At 40.6% G+C, this 20608-nt stretch overlaps 1 protein-coding gene across 3 annotated transcripts; it reads right to left on the bottom strand.

Moving 5' to 3' along the window:
- Nucleotides 1–165: 165 nt before the first annotated feature.
- lg7h1orf210 (linkage group 7 C1orf210 homolog) lies at nucleotides 166–10159 on the bottom strand. Of its 3 annotated transcripts, none has more exons than XM_057338213.1 (7): nucleotides 8983–10159; nucleotides 5397–5487; nucleotides 5057–5164; nucleotides 3621–3739; nucleotides 1798–2191; nucleotides 1521–1616; nucleotides 166–1392 (listed from the first exon to the last, which is right to left on the bottom strand). In XM_057338213.1, exons 4-7 carry the CDS (start codon nucleotides 3723–3725, stop codon nucleotides 989–991), a joined length of 999 nt encoding a protein of 332 aa, XP_057194196.1. In that variant the 5' UTR covers nucleotides 3726–3739; nucleotides 5057–5164; nucleotides 5397–5487; nucleotides 8983–10159; the 3' UTR covers nucleotides 166–988. The 3 variants fall into 3 exon arrangements, with proteins under 3 accessions (XP_057194196.1, XP_057194197.1, XP_057194198.1); XM_057338214.1 differs by having other exon boundaries at nucleotides 5057–5160; XM_057338215.1 differs by lacking the exon at nucleotides 5057–5164.
- Nucleotides 10160–20608: the final 10449 nt, after the last annotated feature.

Raw genomic sequence — 20608 nt, 5'->3', positions numbered from 1 at the left:
ATTGTGCGTTTTATTAAATGACAATAAACGTTTATTTAATAAACAATCGTTTTTTCCATTAATCACTAATGTAAGTGTAATAAAGCACAAGTGACAACAGCGACGCCCTGTGGTAAAAAGTAAAAAATGAGTAACAACTTGTGTACTTACTGTACAATAATTTTATTGAGAAATGGAGTGAAGCGCACAAAATACATTACAGTATTTGCTGTAGATGGTTGACAATGCAATTAATAGTGCACAACCGATTTAAGTAAATTAAATGTTAACCTCTTTTACTAAACAATGACTGTTTATTTCAAATAAACAATGATCAGTAACCTTTTAGAATAAGTTTCATTAGTACATTGGATAGTTCACCCAAAATAAAAAGTCTGTCGTTTATTTACCCTCGTGTCATTCAAAACCTGTACACGAAACTTTTTTGTAACACAAAAGAAGATATTTTTAGAAATGTTTTAGTACTTTTGTGTCCATATACAGCGGAAGTCAGTGGAGTCCAGTGTTGTTTGTTTACATTCTTCAGAATATCTCATTTTGTGTTTTGCAAGTCATACTGGTTTTGAATGACATGAGGGTGAATAAACAATATAGAAGGATTGTTATTTTGGGGTGAACTATCCCTTTAACAAACATCATAAAGCTTTCTGTAAAGCCACTAAATCTTTAGTTATTCATTTGTTTTAAATATAAGTGGCCCAAAAAAACTAAGCTACACTTACAAATCATTTAATTTCGTTATAAATAAAATTTTAAGCCAAATGGAATCTGTAAACAAATGAGCATAGACATTTTTTCAGTAAAACATTTTTTGTTGCCTTTTTTACTTTTATCACAGGCCTGCCTGTAGCTTAGCACTATTTAAGTTTTTGGGGCCGCTGTATATTTCAATGGCCATTATTTACCGATATGATCATTGTTTGTTAATGCAAACTTAATTAACATTTAAGTTTAAATTAAGTGTTTAATGACATTACATGTATTGAGTCTAACCAATAGTGAATTCAATCTCCTCCTCCTCTTCCTCATCGTCATCATCATCCTCATTAAGTTCTGCTGCTCTTGCAGCTCTCTCACTCTCGCTTGCTTGAATATAGTTATCTTCAATAAACCCATCATCATCCTCTTCAATGTCATCAGTAGACACAGTCGCACGGGTCCCTGGGCCACCATGACTCGAGAAGCCCACCTCAAAGTTTCCAGGGTCACACTGACTTGTCGCATCTGCTTCGCTGAGTCTGGAGTGTCTGTAGCTTGCCAGATACTTGTGCACAAGCTTAAATTTGGCTGTCAAAGCAATTAAAACGGAGATGGAGATGGCAGACACCAGGATAGCCACAAGGACCTTCCAACTGTATGAGGAGCTTTTTGAACCATCATATGTCCTATTGCCTGAAAAACATAGTTTTAGTCTATTTTTCAGGACTATAATTGATTAACTATAATTATGTAGTATAATAAACCACATAAAAATTGACATTAGTTTGTAAATAATTGTGTATGTGTGTTAAAACCCTGACCATTTTGAAGGTCATTTACAGGATTTGGAAGGGTATTTTGGTTGTCCTCCAGTAGTTTACGCAGGAAGATTCCACGGTTAACGTTCTTGGAATATCCTGTATCAGTGAGAAAAAAGGTTATATTAAAGTTACAATGTATTCTTTTTTATAGCCGAGTTAAAAGTGCGAACTGATTTTCTTGTTTTATTTGATTTGCGCTACTATAGCTTTTTCTTTCATAAAAAAGATTAGGCTCATACAAATTACAATGTAAAAGAGGGACAAGAGTTTTTCATGCCATTATTGTAGTCATGGTGATCCATGCGCTCTGTTTTTCTCATCTCTTGAGCTGCGGTTAACAGGGGGCCTTGCAACTGATTGTTCCCTAGGAAGAGCGTCTGTAAACTGGGGAGTCTAATCAGAGCGCTTGTCTCCACTTCTGTCAGCTCACACCTACTTAGGTCCAGGATTTTGAGAGAAGGGAGGCTGAAAAGATGGTCTTTAAACAGTAGGGGGAGATAGTTGCCTGATAGATTCAGTGTGATCAGCTGGCTGAAGAGGTTTAACGGCTTGAAGGAGTCTGTATGGGTTAGGTCTAAGACATTGTCAGAAAGATCCAACTTAGTCACATTCCTCCAGATGTGCTCATGTGGTACTGATGTGAGCCTTTTCTTACTGCAGTCAAATGCAACCTGAACAAAGTGCAAAGATTCATATGACTGGGTTATAAAGCAAGCAGACACACCCCCCAGAAAGAAAAAAAGATGTCTTATAGTGCCAATGCCATGCAATGTCAACCTTCCCTCTTAAAAATAAAGGTGCTTCAATGCCATAGAAGAACCTTTTTGTCTAAATGGTTCCATAAAGAACCTTTAACACGCGAAGATGTTGCGAAAAAAGGTTCTTCAGATTGTAAAAAGGTACGAAAGAGAGGGTTCTTTAAAGAACCTTTGACTGAATGGCTCTTTATGGAACCAAAAAATGGTTCTTCTATGGCATCGCTGTGAAGAACCTTGTAAGCACCTTTATTTTAAAGAGTGTTGACATGAAAAAAGAAAGTTTTTACCAAAAGTTTTCACCATACTGAGAGGTCAAATGTCAGTATTTGATGGTTTAAATACCTATGTGAAATCTCTCTTCAAGTTATTAAGCACATTTTTAAAGCATACTGTTCCATAGTCGTGTAAGTAAATTGTCACATCCATAGCGGTTTATATTCTTCATAAATGGCCACATGAAAATGAAAATAAAATGACTACACAGTATTTTAGTCCTTCATAACACATTTTAAAAGAGAAAGCTATATAGACTGATGTTTTTCTGATGCCTGGACTCTTTCAGCGGGGATTTAAATATAAACTCAATATTGTTTCAGTATGTTGGTAACAAGTACATTCTCTGAGAATTTAAATGTCAAGTTTTGAATGAAAATGTCACATCCATACAAGGTTGGAAGTGCCCAAAACAAAGTGAGTACGATTGTATTATCCTGAAATCACATAAAAGTTTACAATATGATATGTCTATCTATGAAACAGCAAGAATTTTAACATTTATGAACTGGCCTCATTCACAGTCCCTGTGATTTTTGTGACACACCTTTTCAGGATCTATTTTTTACTAAATATTTTATATTTAATAAAAACATGCATTATTATATAGTATTATTATATTATATTTTACCTTTACATTTAATATAAAATCAAATTTTTTGTTACTGATAGTGTGATATTTTGTAACATTTTTATGTATTTTATGTAACACAATGTAATAAAATTCATTCAGTAATATTAAAGAATTAAAAAATGTTATCACATGAAGCTTATTCATTTGATTAGCCAGCAAAACATTGTTTAGTGCATGTATTTACACAAAATATTTTTTTCCGCTAATTTATTGTAAAAAATAGATTTAAAAAGTTTAAAAGGGCTAATCCTTTGTGGTTCTAAGTGAGACACAAGAGATTGTATTTTCTCATGAGATAAACTTGAAACCTCTAACAGACGGGGTAAACCTCTTTCACCAAAAACAGGAAGCAAGGGTCTACAAACAGGATACTCCTGATGTAGCCACACTTACTCTGACTCAGGGAACAAAAGAGTGTATGTTGTTTTTACTCACCGTCTCTCTGTCGACAGTACACATGCCTTCAGTCTGGAGTGTAAGGCATGATCCCGAGACCCAAAAACACAGCAGCACACACAGTGTGTGTGCAGCAGACCCCATGTTTTTCCCGGTTCCTGCAGGAATCACAATACAGCAGCCATATTAATGTTCCAACCTAAAAGTTATGTAGGGTGAAGTATATGCTGCCACTTCATATTGTTAAATTTCAAAAAAATGAACTAACATGACAATAAAAAACATCAGCCTTTATACTGTTACTCATACTGCAAAGTGTATAGGTGTGTGAGATGAGTACTGTGGCAACAAGGCTTGGGTATGATTCTGCATTTCAAAACTTTCTCAAATGACCAAAACACCCTTGAAAAATAAACATTGACTATGGTTAATCATTGCACATGTTTTCGCTTACAAGGTCCATCTTAATAATAAGGGTCAGTGTTATTATCTTGGCAGTATGTTGTGAGGATGAGGGTTTTTGTACTATTATATCTTCTTTAGACTTCCACGGGGCAACTTTTCATAAAGGGTTAAATCATTTTTATAGGGCGCCTTCCTCTCATTCCCTGCTTCTTCTGCTATTCATTTCAGCACTGCTGGTGTAAACACTCCTCATGGGCTCCTTTTATCTCTTCATGTCTTCACATGGCCCGTACTTGAAAGTATCTGAATGTACATTACTGTTTAAGAACAATATTTATTATCATTAGTATTTATTAGTTGTTCTATCCATACAACATAAAGCAGAGGCTTTATTCATTATGTGTCTACCTCCCTAACAATTTTTTTAAATTTGCAGGTAAGATTTATTAAATAAAAAAGATATGAATTTGTCTGTCATATAATGCAAATGACAAAAATCTGTTTATTTATTTACTGAGTCAGCTTGACCTATTGGGAGCAGCAAGACAACATCTGGATCCAAAAACATTCAGATGACACACATCTCATATCTTCAGTTACTCAGTCCTTCCCTTACCAGCCTTCTTAATCTCCTTCATCTCACTTCATCTCTTTATTCTATAAACAAACAGCAATATGCTTTCCCAGACCTCACTGCATTGTTGCAAGCACACTGCAGAAAAATATCACAAAAAGGAGTCCTTCAAGTGACCGTCAAGATCTAGTATACACTACAAGCACACCCTTCCCCCATTTACTATTGTTTAGCACTCAGTTTGTTACTTATTACACTGACAAGGACTTTGTATTGTTGTTGCTTATTAAAAAGTTATAATGTTTTGAGCCACAACAGCTTTGAGTTTACCAGTTACATTTAAAAGTGTAAATTTAAATAAACTATCCCAGATTCCCAGAAAATGAGAGAGAAATGAAACCACTTAAGTATTTATATTTCATATGTGTTAGCACTATTGTTTTGAATCAGCATCATTACAGCAATTACTATTATTATACAATAGATGTACTCCTACCTTTTCAAATGGTCGTGATCAGTTAGACCAATTGGTAAATTCAGGTGTATTCGTCAGCTTAGCAAGTAAGCTACCAAGTTGTCTTGGTTTGTATGATAGTCCACCTAGCTTGTTGTGGTTGACAACAGAATGGCAAAAAGTATGAGGGTTCAACAGTTTGAATGTTTGCTCAATAAACAGCAAACTAGAAGTATTGTCCTCCTGTTCATGTTAGAAAGGATTTGTGCTATAGAGGGCTCTGATAGCCTGTTGTCATGTTGTATATGTTGCAAAAGCACCAAATATATACATCCATAGTATGTTGTCCGCAGTATATAGTCAAAAAGCAGAGGTGACTTACCTGATATTCGTCCAGTTTTTAAAAAGAAATCTTTCAAAATAATAGATTTTCATTTCAGACGTCACATTTGATCATTTCTGTTAGCCTTTTCCTGCATTGAAGAAATAAGAGGAAGGTTGTTCAAAGGTTGTAGAAGGTGTGTCATTGCAGATAGTTAATTGTTAACTGTACTGTAATATACCGCAAGGTGTGTACATTTGCATTAAAGGGGTCTGTATTACATAAACATAATTGTTTTCATAGTTTTGCCATATGCACAGGTGTAACAGCTCTGATTTATATATATATATATATATATATATATTAAATAACTAAGAAAAAAATGCATTGTCGTTTTTAAATGATAAATGGGTTATATCATAATGCAGTGACTCAGTAGCCTCTACAGGGCCAGATTCCAAAAGTATAAATAGGATGCGGGCCAGTTTTTTTTACCATATTCTCATTTCTTCTGTTATTCTGTTATTTATTGCGTTTTGTTCCTTTTATACTGTTTTTGTTGCTGTTACTTATAGGCCATGATTAAAACATGCACACAAATATTGCATACAGTATTTGTGCCTTTTCATGATATTAAATTAAAAGGGATATTGTCTTTTTAATTGTATTTTATATTCCTTAATGCGTTACTTTACCCAAAAATTGCTACTAATTTACTCACCCCACAGTCCTTCAGTACATCGAGATGTGGGTGGCATTGTTTTTTCAAGAAGATATTTATGGAGATATTTGGTTGAATTAATTAAAGTTAAATCAATAAAAGTCAAAAACGCAAATAGCCTACATTCATCACAAAAGTAATCCCTGCCCCTTGTGACGTTAAATTCGCGTTTTATAAAGCGAGTCAATAGGCCCTTTTCACATGACGTCACGCATCTTCTGAAGCAGTGTTTGCTTACTTCCGCCAGCGCTACTTCTCTGCGGGAGATGTAATGTTATCTCTTTTACTTGTTTATTAGTGAAGGTTCAGCGGTTATTTTTTCCTCACGACCCGATCAAAACTTCTTCTTGGTTTATACCGGCAGCTTGCAGCCATTGTGTTGCACTACTGCCATCTGCTGGTGATCATCAACTTCTCAGTTTAGTCAAGTCATATTCTTGCTATAAGTCCTGGTAGCTAGATTCCAGTTGTTTTTGTTAAACATACCTGCATTTTACTGAGAAATCTCCGGTATGATGGCGAACCGGAACTTGAAATACACTGCTTTGCGAAACGCGGAAGTTAACTGACGTCATTGTGAAAACGGTCTATCGATCTGTGCAAGAAACTGAACGCTATTATCACATCTTCGGGTGAATTCCAATCGCATTCATGTGCCCCACGCACTTATAAGGCAGAGCCTTTGTATAGTGTGCGAATTCTGGGGGAGATGAAGAGCTGTTTTTCGTAAATATAGCCGTTATTCATGCAGTAATAAAAACAACACCGTTTCCCCTTATCTGAGACAACCGTTCATGTGGTGTACCCTTCCTACAGTTAGCCTACATTCAAGGGCACAAAACGCGTTTTAGAACACGACCTATCGCGACCAAACCGATTGCCTGTGGCTGTGCAATGCATTGCTGATTATGACGTTGTAAATAACATTAAGTTTCTTGGACTGACCGATCAAATCGCTTTATAAGACGTAAATCATTATGAGCCGCGGGAATTACTTTCGTTTTGAATGTAGCAGCGTTTTGGGCTTTTAAAGATGTGGCGTCTCAGGAGGACGTGCATTTAAAGCACACCGTTCTTAAAGTCTCTCCACTTATTTGAAATGTTAAGGCGGGCCAGGTAAAGATGATTGACGGGGCCGCATTTGGCCCGCGGGCCGCCAGTTGACTAGCCCTGCTCTACAGCTTTCAGCCCTTGTTAGCCAGTTTAGGACAAGCGGACCTCAACAACAATAGGATCATTTCCTATGCATCACAAAGTGTGGGGTCCAAATGTCTCCACCAGATAACCTTGTGGGGACATTTCTTTTAGTCCCTATGAGGAAAATAGCTTAAGTTTAGGTGTAGGTGAGGGAATAGAATATTTAGTATAAGCATCATAAAACACGAACAACTATCCCTGTGTGTGCGTGTGTGTGTGTGTGTGTGTGTATGCATGGGCAGGGTAAACCCTACGATATGGGGACAAAATGTCCCCACAAAGATGGCAATATCCAAAACCCTTGTCCTTGTGGGGACATTTTTGGTCCCCATGAGGAAACATGCTTATAAATCATACAGAATTAACTTTTGTGAAAATCTAAAAGAGCAGAAAGTTTTGTGTGATTGTTAGGTTTAGGGGTAGGGAATATGATATACAGTTTGTACAGTATAAAAACCATTGCGTCTATGGAATGTCCCCATAAAACATGGAAACCCAACGTGTGTGTGTGTGTGTGCGTGCGTGCGTGCGTGCGTGCGTGCGTGCGTGCGTGCGCGCGTGTGTGTGTGTGTGTGTGTGTGTGCGTGTGTGTGCGCAGTGGACAGTGAAATGATTTCCCAAAATATTACAAGTACCCTAATTTAGGAACAATAGAAATCAACGGGTGGTCTCCATTATGATATGAAACACGTGTGTATGCGTGTGTGAAAGGAACATATGAAGTGGCTAGACTAACCTCTGGTTACTGACAAGCAGCAGCGAGTGTGCAAGGAAATAAGAACAAAGAAACGATAAAGAGAATGAGAGCACTATGGGTACAGCTGGGGTGGCTTCTCCCCATTTACAGGAAAAAACAACCTGAGCTTCACAACAATGGGCAGTTTGTCTTAAAGTAGACATAGATGAACTGGTCAAGGTGTCTGTGTTTGGCACTTAAACTGCTGTTGTTGCTATTTGCATGGGAGCAACAGTCAGCGGTTCCGGCATGCTCCCACGTCATGGGTTTGATTCCCAGGGAGCACAAGCAAAAAACAAAATAAAAAGTTCAAAGTCTCTCCCAAATGTGCTAATATAATTTGTATATAAACGACTCACTGCACCTCTGCCCCCCCCTTTTGAAGCGCTACAGTGGCTGACACAGGACTAAGATGTTGTCACATTTTTGCTTGTGATAACGTACAGTATTTACGAAACGTGCACTGTAGAGAAGTTTGTCTGTTTAGGGCTGCTGTAGAAACAAACATGGTGAATTCCATGTAAGGGGACCCACGCTGTATATAGATAGAAATAGCTCCTTCTCAGGTAATAAACACATATCGCTTCATTATGTAAGGTCTTTACACACCTCTGAAGACATAGTTATGTATGTTATATTGCCTTTCTGCCAATAGATACCCGAAAAAATGACACACTGGACCTTTAAACATGAATATTCAGTGTATTACTATGTAATATTTAGTAGTCTTTGCTTCTTATGCTTAAAAATAAAAAACGTATTCTAAGTTAGTTAACCATATGTTGCCCAAGCTGTTTGATATAATGACCTGGATGATCTCTTTTCCCAGACCTATTGTTTAACAGCAAACCCGTGCATCTGATTACTTAAAGAGTACATTCCTCAATATTTTTAAGGGCTTATTTTGGTTTATGGAGTGTCCGACAACAAGTTTATGTACATACATGATGTAAAAATACTATTATTTCGTAATAATAAGCAGTTTTTATTACCTTACTTCTTGACTGACTCTCAAATGATTCGTTCCGCGATTCATCTGTGTAATCTCCGCCTTTCCGCCAGCGTAGTCTGATCTGATTGGTCAGATAGTGTAGTCTGCTGTGATTGGTCAGATGGTCTAGTCTGCTGTGATTGGTCAAACGCGTTCAGCATGTGTCGCAAATGGACCGCCTATCATTACTGCTGTATTACGGTTTGCAGGTGGTTGGATATTAAAAGTGTATAGAGAGAGATGGCGTCGATTTTACCTTACCAGTTCGAGCCCGAGTCTGACGAATCATTCTTTAATCCTTATACAGATGCCAGTAAGAAAAAGGACTGTTTTAGACACTTCTCTTGTAACAGTTAGTTATCACGGCATACAGTGTACGGTGTTCGTATCTTCAGATGTTATTATAACTATAGTACACCACGCAGTTCTTGAAATAAAGACTTTGCGAGTTAATATGGTTGAACACTTACATTAGCGCAACGAGTTTATAGCTAACGTTAGGTAAACAAACAGTAACAACCCCAAAAATAACGGTAACGTTAGCTAAACACAGACATGAGATAACGTCACACAAATTTAATTTTATGTAAAGACAAAAATAAAGAGTCACACTTACAGGTTGTGATTCGGTGGAGCTTACAGGTCCAAATAAAGTTGGTATTGCAACATATTTTAAGGAAAGACGTTTAATGTATCCTGCAGTAAAGGCGCCAAGATTGATGAAGCAATCTTCGGTAAAATGACGCGCGCAAAGTAAAACGTTCGGTTTATACTCCTTTGGTGTCGTTTGAAAAATAAATAGTAACCATTTTTTCCTCAGAAGTTCTTCCTTTGGTAGTGAAAATAAGACTGACTTAGTTTCACTACATAGAACACAGCTTCTCTTAGACATGATGCACACGTCACGAACGAGCTAGTACAGTGTTTGGGGAGGAGAGAGTTAAGTTTTCGCAGTCAGTAGGCGGGGATTTTTCTAGTGACGTAGGTACATTGTGGTTAAAGATTCGGACAGGTCATGGCTTGTTCGCGTGATTCAGAGTCGATTACCTTTTTTATAAGATAATAACTTTGTTATTCGTTCACCTTCGGATTTACAACTTGGCAGATTGCTTACATTCAAACACGGCAAAATTAAACACTTCATGAAATGTATTTTTTATGATCTCGAGGAATGTACTCTTTAAGCGGTTCAGACTCTCAGACTGTTTTTGTGCGTCGACTCCATTTAAGCATCTGAAAAACACTTATTTCCTTTGGTTTTGGAAGCTGAAAAACTGACTGTTAATCAGTGATTTTATCAACTGAGTGTTTTGCTTGGCCTCACACACACACACACGCACACATGCAGAAGTGTTCTGTTGGACTCTGCATGTTGGCCACTGTACCAACTGTGAATCAAGAAAAAAACTTAAAAGTTTCGCATCCAGTGCAGCCTGGTTCAGAGGTGAGCGTCCATCACTCCAGCTGTTTTCCAGCAGGACTCATGGGAACCGGGCTGTGGGTTGAGCAAACACTCAGCAGGCAGGAGACCAGCAGTTCTTCCTGTTTCATGAACATTTGCCGTTTGATTCCTGCCAGTTTCCTGGTGGCATATCAGCTCCAACAGCACTACTTCCTGCCTGAGTCTCCACTGACTGCTGCCACTAATCGCTTTCCCTCCGACACGCTCTCATGCACGTTCTTCTTGATATCAACTTGTTTTGTTGTGTCATCTTGTGATCTCGTGTCTTGAAGATTCCTAATATTTCATGCTCACTTCCTCAACTCCCCTCCATTTATTTATTTTGTCATTAACAAGTGTATTGCAAGTGTAAACTGCTGTGGAAAAAAAGCTAAATGACTAGTTGCTTGAGGTGTACTGCACTACAAATATTTTGTCAGATGGTCGTAACAATGTCATGTGGGAACAAAAAAATGAACTGGTTTAATTTTAGGTCAAAAGTATTATCTGCCTAAACGGAATCAATCTGGCAACACAAGGAATAATGGGTAACACTAAGTGTCAGGACTCTGTCCTTCCTGTTACGAGCTCTCCTGCTCACTGGACGGAGTCGTGACAGAACCACGTCTTGCGGGTTTATGTTTTGTCTCGTGTGGAGACACGTGGCAGTTTGTTTTCACATTCTCCGCGTGTCCTCCTGTCTTTCGTCTAGCTCCGCCCCCTTGTTTCTCCATCAGTTTCCCATTAGCGTGTCATCCCCTTCACCTGTCCTGCTGTACCCATTAGTGTTTGAGTCCCGTCACCTGATTGTCACTAGCCCTGTGTATTTTCCCTTGTTAGTGTTCCTCCCGGGTCGGTTCATTGTGTGTGTTTGTTTACCCAATTGCCTTGTTCGTGTCTCCTGAGAAAGGTTCTGTTATAGTTTGGACTTTTCCCTGTTCCCGTCTTGGATTATCATTTGGATTTTTACCTAGTTTGTTTTGTCCCTCTTGTGGGAAGTCTTTGTTTGTTTTTTGTATTAAGATTCTCTGTTTTGCCCCATTGTGGGTTTTTGTTTTATTTATTAAAGTCTCTTGGTTACTCTGTGTCTGCCTGCGCTTGGGTTCTGTCCTGATCCTTGACACTAAGAGTCCTGATCAGGGCTTCTGTTGCAATATTAACTGATAGTTGCTTAGAAAAAGTCTTACATACACAGTAGTAATACTGTCTATTAAAATATTTTTACTGTGATACATAAAAGTAGCAAACTGTTAAGATGGTTCTTGTGGAATTATAAGGTCATTCAGAGGTCTCTGCAAAAACGACACATCTTATCCACCAACTTGTTATGATTAGCACTTCCGCGCCTTTGATCTAAATCTTTTATATTGTAATTTATGGCACTGTAGGCCTCACTGATTTAGGAAAATGGGTCAGACATGTTTACCCATCAAGCGAAGATGACAAAATTCACAATTTGTATGCTCGCATAGTTTTCAATAGAGGTCATATCCATTTTCTAATGTCAAGTAGTTGTAGGCCCTTTTGAATTCTTTTGATCTTTTGCTTGAAGCTCTTGCCAGCAGCAGTCTCAAGATTATAAATCATGTAATTCATCCAAAGAACTGTGACAGATCTGCAGAAATCACGGCATTTTTTCTTCATCCTCTGTTCCAAATTGAATCTGTGCCCACTTGTTAAACCCCATAACTGCAATTTCTATAAACATGGACCTGAAGGGTAGAGCTGCATCTACAGTAGCTGAACCATTTATCCAAAGCAACTTACAGTGCAGTTAAAATCCACATTACATCAGTTTGTGTATTGGGAATTGAACCCATGACCTTTTTATCATCATGCTTTACCAGTTGGGCTTCAGGAACCCACCTGCTCATGGGACACATGTTGAGATGCCCTGCTGTGTGCGGAACATGGATTTCCACTTTACTGGCACACCCGAGGAAATGAGAGGCTAGACTAATGTTTATTGTTCTGAGATCAGGGATCACATATTACCATTGCGAAAGCAGAATGGTTTCTGAAGCTGTCACGATCCAGTCTGTGTTTTACCCTTTGTATTGTGGACTTATGCCTTAGTTCCTGTTTCCTGTCTAGTGTTGTAGTTTTTTGTAGTTCTTTTGTTCATTGGTTTTGTACTATGATCTGTTTCAGGTGTGTCTTGTTAGCCCTCTCATTACCCTGTGTATTTAAGCCCTTGTGTTTCCTTTGTTTGGTATCTGTCGTTGTTGGAGATTTGGTCTTGTGGTTCTTGCTTTCGGTTGGTTTTCGTGTGTTTCGGCTCTTATGTTATTTTGTTACTTTGTTTATATTCATTAAAGACCTTACTGCATTTGGATCCGCTTCCTGCCTGGATTACTCCGTGTGACAGAACGACAGACCACTATGGATCCAGCAGTGTTTTGGCACCCGGCAATGCGCCTCCTTATGCTCTGCCAGGGCTCCCGCTCCCTTGAGAATCATACCGAGGACTTATTGGATCTCGTTCCACAAACCCACTACCCAGATAAGTCACTCATTGTTTTTTACCGTAAAAGCTTAAACGAACCACTTCAATCACAGCTTGCCCCGTTTGATTCTCAAGGGAGATTGGTGGACTTTGTAGAGCTGGCCCTGGTGTGGAGCGGGTCCCCCTTCACTGTGGGCGAAGTAGAGGAGGGGACTGCCCCTCAACACATTTTTGGGGGGCGGTAAACCTGTGGGTTCTACGCTGATGCTGGCCAGTCCAGCCGTCATGGCCGCCAAGCCAGGGTCTCCAGCCGTCATGGCCGCCAAGCCAGGGTCTCCAGCCGTCATGGCCGCCAAGCCAGGGTCTCCAGCCGTCATGGCCACCAAGCCAGGGTCTCCAGCCGTCATGGCCGCCAAGCCAGGGTCTCCAGCCGTCATGGCCGCCAAGCCAGGGTCTCCAGCTGTCATGGCCGCCAAGCCAGGGTCTCCAGCCGTCATGGCCGCCAAGCCAGAGTCTCCAGCCGTCATGGCCGCCAAGCCAGAGTCTCCAGCCGTCATGGCCGCCAAGCCAGAGTCTCCAGCTGTCACTGTCCCAAGTCCGGTGGTGTCTGTTCCTGAGGAGTTGTCCTTGGAATCAGCTCTGCCAGTTGTGGCTGCTGCTCTGCTGTGTGTCTGGGCTGTGCGCTGCTCGTTCGCGGTGGCTGCTTCCAAACCCGCAGAGTCTTCTACCTCATCCAAGATGGACGCTTCTAAGTTCCCTGCCTCAGTCAAGATGGCTGCTTGGGCTTTCCCTGCAGCCCTGCCAGAGCCTCCGTGGCTTCCAGCCCTGCCTGCCACGCCCAGGCTTCTAGCCCAGCCTGCGCCTCCCTGGCCGCCTGACCACGCCCAGGTCCGCCTCTGCTCCGCTGCCCAGGTCCGCCTCTGCTCCGCTGCCCAGGTCCGCCTCTGCTCCGCTGCCCAGGTCCGCCTCTGCTCCGCTGCCCAGGTCCGCCTCTGCTCCGCTGCCCAGGTCCACCTCTGCTCCGCGGCCCATGTCCGCCTCTGCTCCATGGCCCAGGTCCTGTTCCCCTTCACGGGCCTGGCCCTCCATCCCACCCCCTGTCCCGCCTCCGTTCCTCCGCCTTCCTGGATTGTTGTTTTGGGGCGTCTGGAATCCACCCTTAGAGGGGTACATTTCCGTCACATGCTTGCAGTATTCAACCAATCACGACGTACTGGTTAACTGGCCAATCATAGCACACCTCGCTTTTCAGAGCGATGAGCTTTGTTAAAAATCCGCCTGTTTCAGATGCAAACATTCACGGTATGTGGAAAACACAGCGTTTTTAACCTTAAATCGTGTATACACATTGCATCACATCTATACAAACGATAATATTCATTTTAATATGACCCCTTTAAGAAAAAACACGCTTTCGGTACATCTTTGGTGGGATTTAGTTGTTAACCCTTATTTTGTGAGGTTTTGCCATGATTTTGGAAATGTCATTTATAATTTGAGTTTTGTTGTAAAAACAGGTTGAACTCTATTCTTGTCTGAGGATAGGAGCCTGGGACAACATCCTGTTTAGGTAGGGCACAGGTCTTCAGATATATCTTTGTGGGCGGCAGATGCAACTTGGCTATATTCCATTATACACTCTTAAAAATAAGGTGCTTCAAAAGGTTTTTTTGATGCCATAGAAGACCTTTTGGTTCCATAAAGAACCATTAACATCTGAAGAACCTTTCTGTTTCAAAAAAGGGTTCTTTGTGGCGAAAAAAAGGTTCTTCAGATTATAAAAAAGTATGAAAGATATGGTTCTTCAAAGAACCTTTGACTGAATGGTTGTGGAACCAAAAATGTTTCTTATATGGCATCACTGTGAAGAACCTTTTTAGCACCTTAATTTTTACAGTAAAATGATATGATGATTTTTCGTACAAAACAAATCTTAACTAATTAAGATTCTCAAAGAATATAGCAGTACAGAGCACTGTTAAAGTAGTGGATTCTTAATGGTTATGGGTTTCATACCATGATATGCTAAGAAAAGTCTTGTGATTTTAGAAGAGGTGAAAGGAAATATGAACTAAGAGTGTGAGAATAGGCAGAGTGAAGACGTCCGTGAATACTCTTGTGACAAAAGCAAAGGAGCAGAAGTGCCCTTTCACCTCCTTTCCCTTTCCTTTATCCTTTGTTTTTTACTCTCCATCTCTCAAGTCAAGGCTGGAATACACTACAAGATTTTTGCTCAGATTTTGCCCAGATTTTCAGTTGTCTGGACTTGATCCAGAAAGTCTGTGCTAGTGTGCAGATTTTATCGCATAGTGTGTGATCCTCTGTTTTTCTCTCCAAACTTTCAACAAGTCTGCAAGTGTGTGATGTCTAGTTTTTTAAATCTAGATTTTAAAAGTTGTGTAATGTGTAGGCTATATACGGAGAACAGCTATATATAACACCTTCTATATACCACTGCAGTGTGCCACATCTGCTAAACTTAACTATTTTCTCAGTTTCCCATTTCTCTCTGCTTTAAGTCTCCCAAACCGGAAACTGCCGCGGGTCCTTCCTGTGAAACGCGGAAGTAACGAGTGCACATAGCCCATTCCAGCCTTCAGCCAACAGAGCTTTACTGAAACAAATATAGTTGTCAACATTTACAATATTATGGTACAATATGAGATAGACAGGAAAGACAATAAACTGTGTAACTGAAAGATAGCAAAATGAATGTAACACATACAAATCACATTTGTACATGTGTAACAGTATATACATATTTCTATAATCGTATAGCACATAGTATCTTTCACATCTCCGTCATTTTGCATCTGGCTGACTAGGTAAAAAGTGCAAGGACTTTTTTCTTCAACCACTATGCTTATTATTCCACAGATACATGAGCAGACAACACATCTACACCAGATGCATGGAAATATAACATGATTGTTCCATCTGCCTGATGGGAAATGTATAGTGAGTCTGGCCCACTCAGGTTAGCTTTCACCAAACATAATTTCAAAACCATTTCCATCCATGGGAAGGGATACTAGAGTTTCAAGGGGAGGTTTTATGGTTGATTCCGCAATTTACGCCTCCCTATCAAAAGGGGATTTCCTGCAAAGTATAGTGGAGCACCTATATCTGCAAGGGTCCCAGCTTGAGCTTCCTCAACATGGCTGCAGGCCCATGAGACCAGCGCCCGTATCGCCAGCTTACATTCTCACACATTCACGTTCAATGCAGCAGCGCTCAGAGAGTGAGACATGCGTGTGGAGGCCTGCCAGCTCCCATCACAATGGGTGGAAATGGGAATTTAATACAAACTTTCTCACATAGCCACAAAGCATCTGAAGTCCCTCCCCATTCAGTAACACTCAAAGTTTAATTTATGATTGATTTAATGATTCTTATTTGTGAGATTAATAGAATTTTAGACCTATATTACAATATTTATAATATTTTCTATATATAATATTTCCTATATTTCATTCTACTACCTAATCTTTCTTAAAGGGACAGTTCAACCAAAAATAACCCTCTTGTCATTTCAAACCCGTATCACTTTCTTTCTTCTGCGAAACACAAAAGATGATATTTTGAAGAATTTTGATAACCAAACAACAGCATTGACTTGCACGGTTTTGTGTCAATAGAAATGAATGGGTACCGCTGTTGTTCATAAAGTTTTTCTTGCATTGTGACATCATTCCAGTTTGTCTCATGCTTGTTTATTTTCCTTTTTATAAAAAGATAAAAATTGTATTTTGTTCTGTTATTAGGTAACTCGAGTATAAGCAGCATTGCGATTACCTATTTAATATTTAATATAGACATTAGGATACAGAAAAAAACATTCTGAAAAAACAATCAACATCTGCGCCAAAATATTTGTTAAATAACAGTTGTTCATTGTCCTCAGAATATGAAATGTGACTATTACGTATTGTCACTTTATCTTGCACATTAAAAAATGTGAATTTGATTTATTTGTAAAAAAAATGTCTGTAAGTAAGCTTTTGATTTCCTTTACATGTGTTCTGGCCGCCAGCGTGCACATTGTCTCCTGACCTCTCTCAGGAAAACCACACTGGACAAAAAGTCTTTGAGTCTTTGTCCATCTGCAAGAGAAAATAATCAGCCTTCATCTCCACTTTCATGATAAAGAGGAGGAATAGCAATTACTGCTGGACTACAAAAGGTGGCCAAGACAATAGGCGGCAGTCTGGGGGAGTGTGGTGGTTAAATCTAGTCCTCCTTGTTAGTACCTTATTCTTCTAAATACTTCGCTCCACCCTGGCTCCACGCATCCACAGAACATGTTGACACAGTGTGCACTACTTTCCCGTGCGGCTTCCTCTCCAAACACTTTCTGCTCTTTATCAGGCAATTTGTATTCACACATTTACACATGCGCTCTCACACAAAAACTCACATTTACACAAAAGGCTCTCAAAGAACAATACAATCACACATACAGTGTCAATAAGACAACATTAGGATACAGAAAAACAATATAATTGTTAAATAAAAATGGTTGAATGTCCTCAGAATATGAAATGTTACTATCACGTTTTGCCACTGCATCTTGCATATTACATTTGTTTAATTTGATTTATCTGTTTTGAGCAATGGTGACCAGCTATTTGTGACAAAGGAGTGCAGAGTTCACTGATATTACCAGAGGTGACCTTCACCTCAGACAGCACTTCTAAAAACAGTAACATGTCACATACTGCTGTAGTCTAAATCAGCATTTGCAAATCTACAACTACAGCCTGTTTTATTATTTGTGTGCAAAGTTTTTATCTGTGCTTTGGACTTATAGTGAAAACAGGAAAGTCTGAACAATGTCATTCTGAGTCAGCTTTGATTGTTTGAGGTTATCAGGAAACAGGCAGAAAACATCATTTCAAAAACCCATCCATCTACAAATTAGTAAAGTGTGCAAAGACTGTGTAAATGGGTATGTGGACGTGTGACGGAGGAGTTCCCCGAAATTAAACTAGAGATGACAGAACATTTAGACACAACATACAGTCAGAGATTGTTTCTTGCTTCCTGAATATGAATAGGGTTTATTGATAATATAGTAAAAATATTCATAATATGATCATAATCATAACTGTAATCAATGGTCTTTATGATTTGGTTTTTGAGTGATGGTAATGCATCTTAATTCATATTCATGGGCTGTATAAAACATCTGTCAGGAAACATCTGAATTTGTGACTTTGCTATGAGCCCACGTGCCTCTCTTAAATCAGTAAACAATAAACTTCTTAGCATGCTGATGTGAAACTGTACTTTGGGAACACTCGCCCTCATAATTGCATATTTTTAAAAGTCAGTTAAATGTAATATATACTGTATAGCCTATATGCATATACATAGCACTGGAAAAAATGAAGAGACTATTTCATGTTTTAATTTAATCTGCATAGATGTATTGTGGCCATTCCAGCAGTGTCTGTTGAATTTCCAACCTGCAACGAATTTCAAGTAAATCAAACCTCAGGAGTGACACAAAGTCATCCAACAGCAATGTGAAAGACTGACAGCATGACAAGACACATGAAAACTGTGATAAAAATCATTAAAATATAATATTTACTTATTTATTTATAATATTTGCTGTTGTGCAGTATTTGAGGTCTGAAAAAATACAGAGCATCTTTTCTGTTATTTTGATTTGTTTCTCCAGTTTTTATTTTCCTCAATTAAAAAAATGTCAAATTGAAACATGCAAGAAGCACTTAAAATCCAGTTAAACGTGCACTAAATAAAGCAGGAAAATGCCAATGATTTGACAAGAATTCTTGAAAGTAGCAAAAATCTATATAGGCTACTAAAAATTACAACTATACCAAAATGGTGCAGTTTTAGTTATAGATATCTTCATCAACATGTTGTCATGGCTCTGCTTCCTTAGTCATGTTTTTCTTGGTCCTGTAGCAGAGCCATGACAAAGTCTTTGGTTATGTGTGGAGAGAAACATATTATTGTCCGTTTGACAATAATATACGTTCTATCCAGTGTCTTGTCATTGACCCCATTCCTCTCGTTTCCTCGTTATCTTTCCCTGAGTGTTTAATGTCCCACACCTGCCCCATGTCGTTATCCCTCGTTTGTCTTCCCTATATATACCCTCTTGTTTCTTTGTCCTGTGCTCTTGTATTGCGTGCCCTCCAGCGACCACCCAGGCTCCTCAAGCTCCCGCCTACCTCCTATTGCGAGGATTGTGTAGTGGCGGTCGCCACCTCTGGGGAACGCCACACCTTCCGCCTCAGCCCCTGCAGTCTCGTCTCCACCAGTCAGCCTGGGTGGCAAGCGGGGGAGACGAGAGTCTTGGGGACCACCTCCGAGGAGTCCCAGCCGAGCCAGCCTGCCGTATACCTCCTTCCATCACCCGACCCCAGCGGGTGGCTGGCGAAGAAGAAGAGGCAACGGCGGGCAGCGTGGCTCCTCCCGGCCGGTGCAGCCGGCGTCCATCCGGTGCAGCCGGCGTCCAGTCCGGTGCAGCCGGCGTCCAGTCCGGTGCAGCCGGCGTCCAGTCCGGTGGTCCAGCGGCGTCCAGTCCGGTGCAGCCGGCGTCCAGTCCGGTGCAGCCGGGTCCAGTCCGGTGGTCCAGCCGGCGTCCAGTCCGGTGCAGCCGGCGTCCAGTCCGGTGGTCCAGCCGGCGTCCAGTCCGGTGCGCCGGTCAGTCCGGTCCCGGTGTCCAGTCCTGTGTCCAGTCCTGTGTCCAGTCCTGTGTCCAGTCTTTGTCAGTTTGTGTCCAGGCCGTGTCCGGTGATCCAGCCGGCGTCCAGTCCGGTGATCCAGCCGGCGTCCAGTCCGGTGATCCAGCCGGCGTCCAGTCCGGTGATCCAGCCGGCGTCCAGTCCGGTGTCAAGCCCTGTCCAGCCGGCTCCCTGGGAAGACTCCAGGGCCAAAGACTGTCCCCCCAGGACTCCCCTAAGTCCCCCAGGACTCCGCGCCTCGAGCGCAGCCGGGGACTGGGACTATTCCCCCCAACCCTTTTGGTTTTCCCCCGTGAACTCTTGTTTTGCCCCACCCCCCCTCCCATGTTTGTTGTTCTTGTTATCCCACCCCAGTCCTGTAGTCTTGTTGTCCTGTCTACCCCTTGTCATGTTCACCATGTTTGTCTGGTTTTTGTCTTTGTCTCGGTCTGCCTTGTCTTGTCCGTCTACCCCTTGGTGAGCACCTGGAGGTGCTCATTAAAGGGGGGGCTTCTGTCATGGCTCTGCTTCCTTAGTCATGTTTTTCTTGGTCCTGTAGCAGAGCCATGACAAAGTCTTTGGTTATGTGTGGAGAGAAACATATTATTGTCCGTTTGACAATAATATACGTTCTCTCCAGTGTCTTGTCATTGACCCCATTCCTCTCGTTTCCTCGTTATCTTTCCCTGAGTGTTTAATGTCCCACACCTGCCCCATGTCGTTATCCCTCGTTTGTCTTCCCTATATATACCCTCTTGTTTCTTTGTCCTGTGCTCTTGTATTGCGTGAACTGCATTGTGTTGGATGGTGTTGTGTTCATGTTCGTGCGTTTACCCGTGTTCCTGATCATGTTTTGTGAGTTTTGTGCCTGATATTATTTAAGACGTTTGGTCGTGTCCTTGAGTTTAGTTATTTGTCTTGTTTTCATTTTGCCCCCTCATGGGAAGTCTTTTGTTTTATATTTATTCCTTAGTTCTGTTTTTCCCCATTGTGGGTGTTTTTTGTTCTGTTTTGTTGTTAAATAAATATATCTGTTAAC

Source organism: Triplophysa rosa, linkage group LG7, assembly GCF_024868665.1.
Source record: "Triplophysa rosa linkage group LG7, Trosa_1v2, whole genome shotgun sequence".
NCBI classification, from domain to species: domain Eukaryota; kingdom Metazoa; phylum Chordata; class Actinopteri; order Cypriniformes; family Nemacheilidae; genus Triplophysa; species Triplophysa rosa.
Note: the sequence above shows the minus strand (reverse complement) of the source record. Positions and strands in the feature narration are given on the sequence as shown.

Excerpts from the sequence above, each read along its gene's own strand:
- lg7h1orf210 (XM_057338213.1), bottom strand. The coding sequence starts at position 3,725 with ATGGGGTCTGCTGCACACACACTGTGTGTGCTGCTGTGTTTTTGGGTC. Across the intron at positions 2,192-3,620 it reads GTACTGTCGACAGAGAGACG|GTTGCATTTGACTGCAGTAA; the intron begins GTGAGTAAAAAC and ends CACTTTGTTCAG. Across the intron at positions 1,617-1,797 it reads TCACCATGACTACAATAATG|GATATTCCAAGAACGTTAAC; the intron begins GCATGAAAAACT and ends TCACTGATACAG.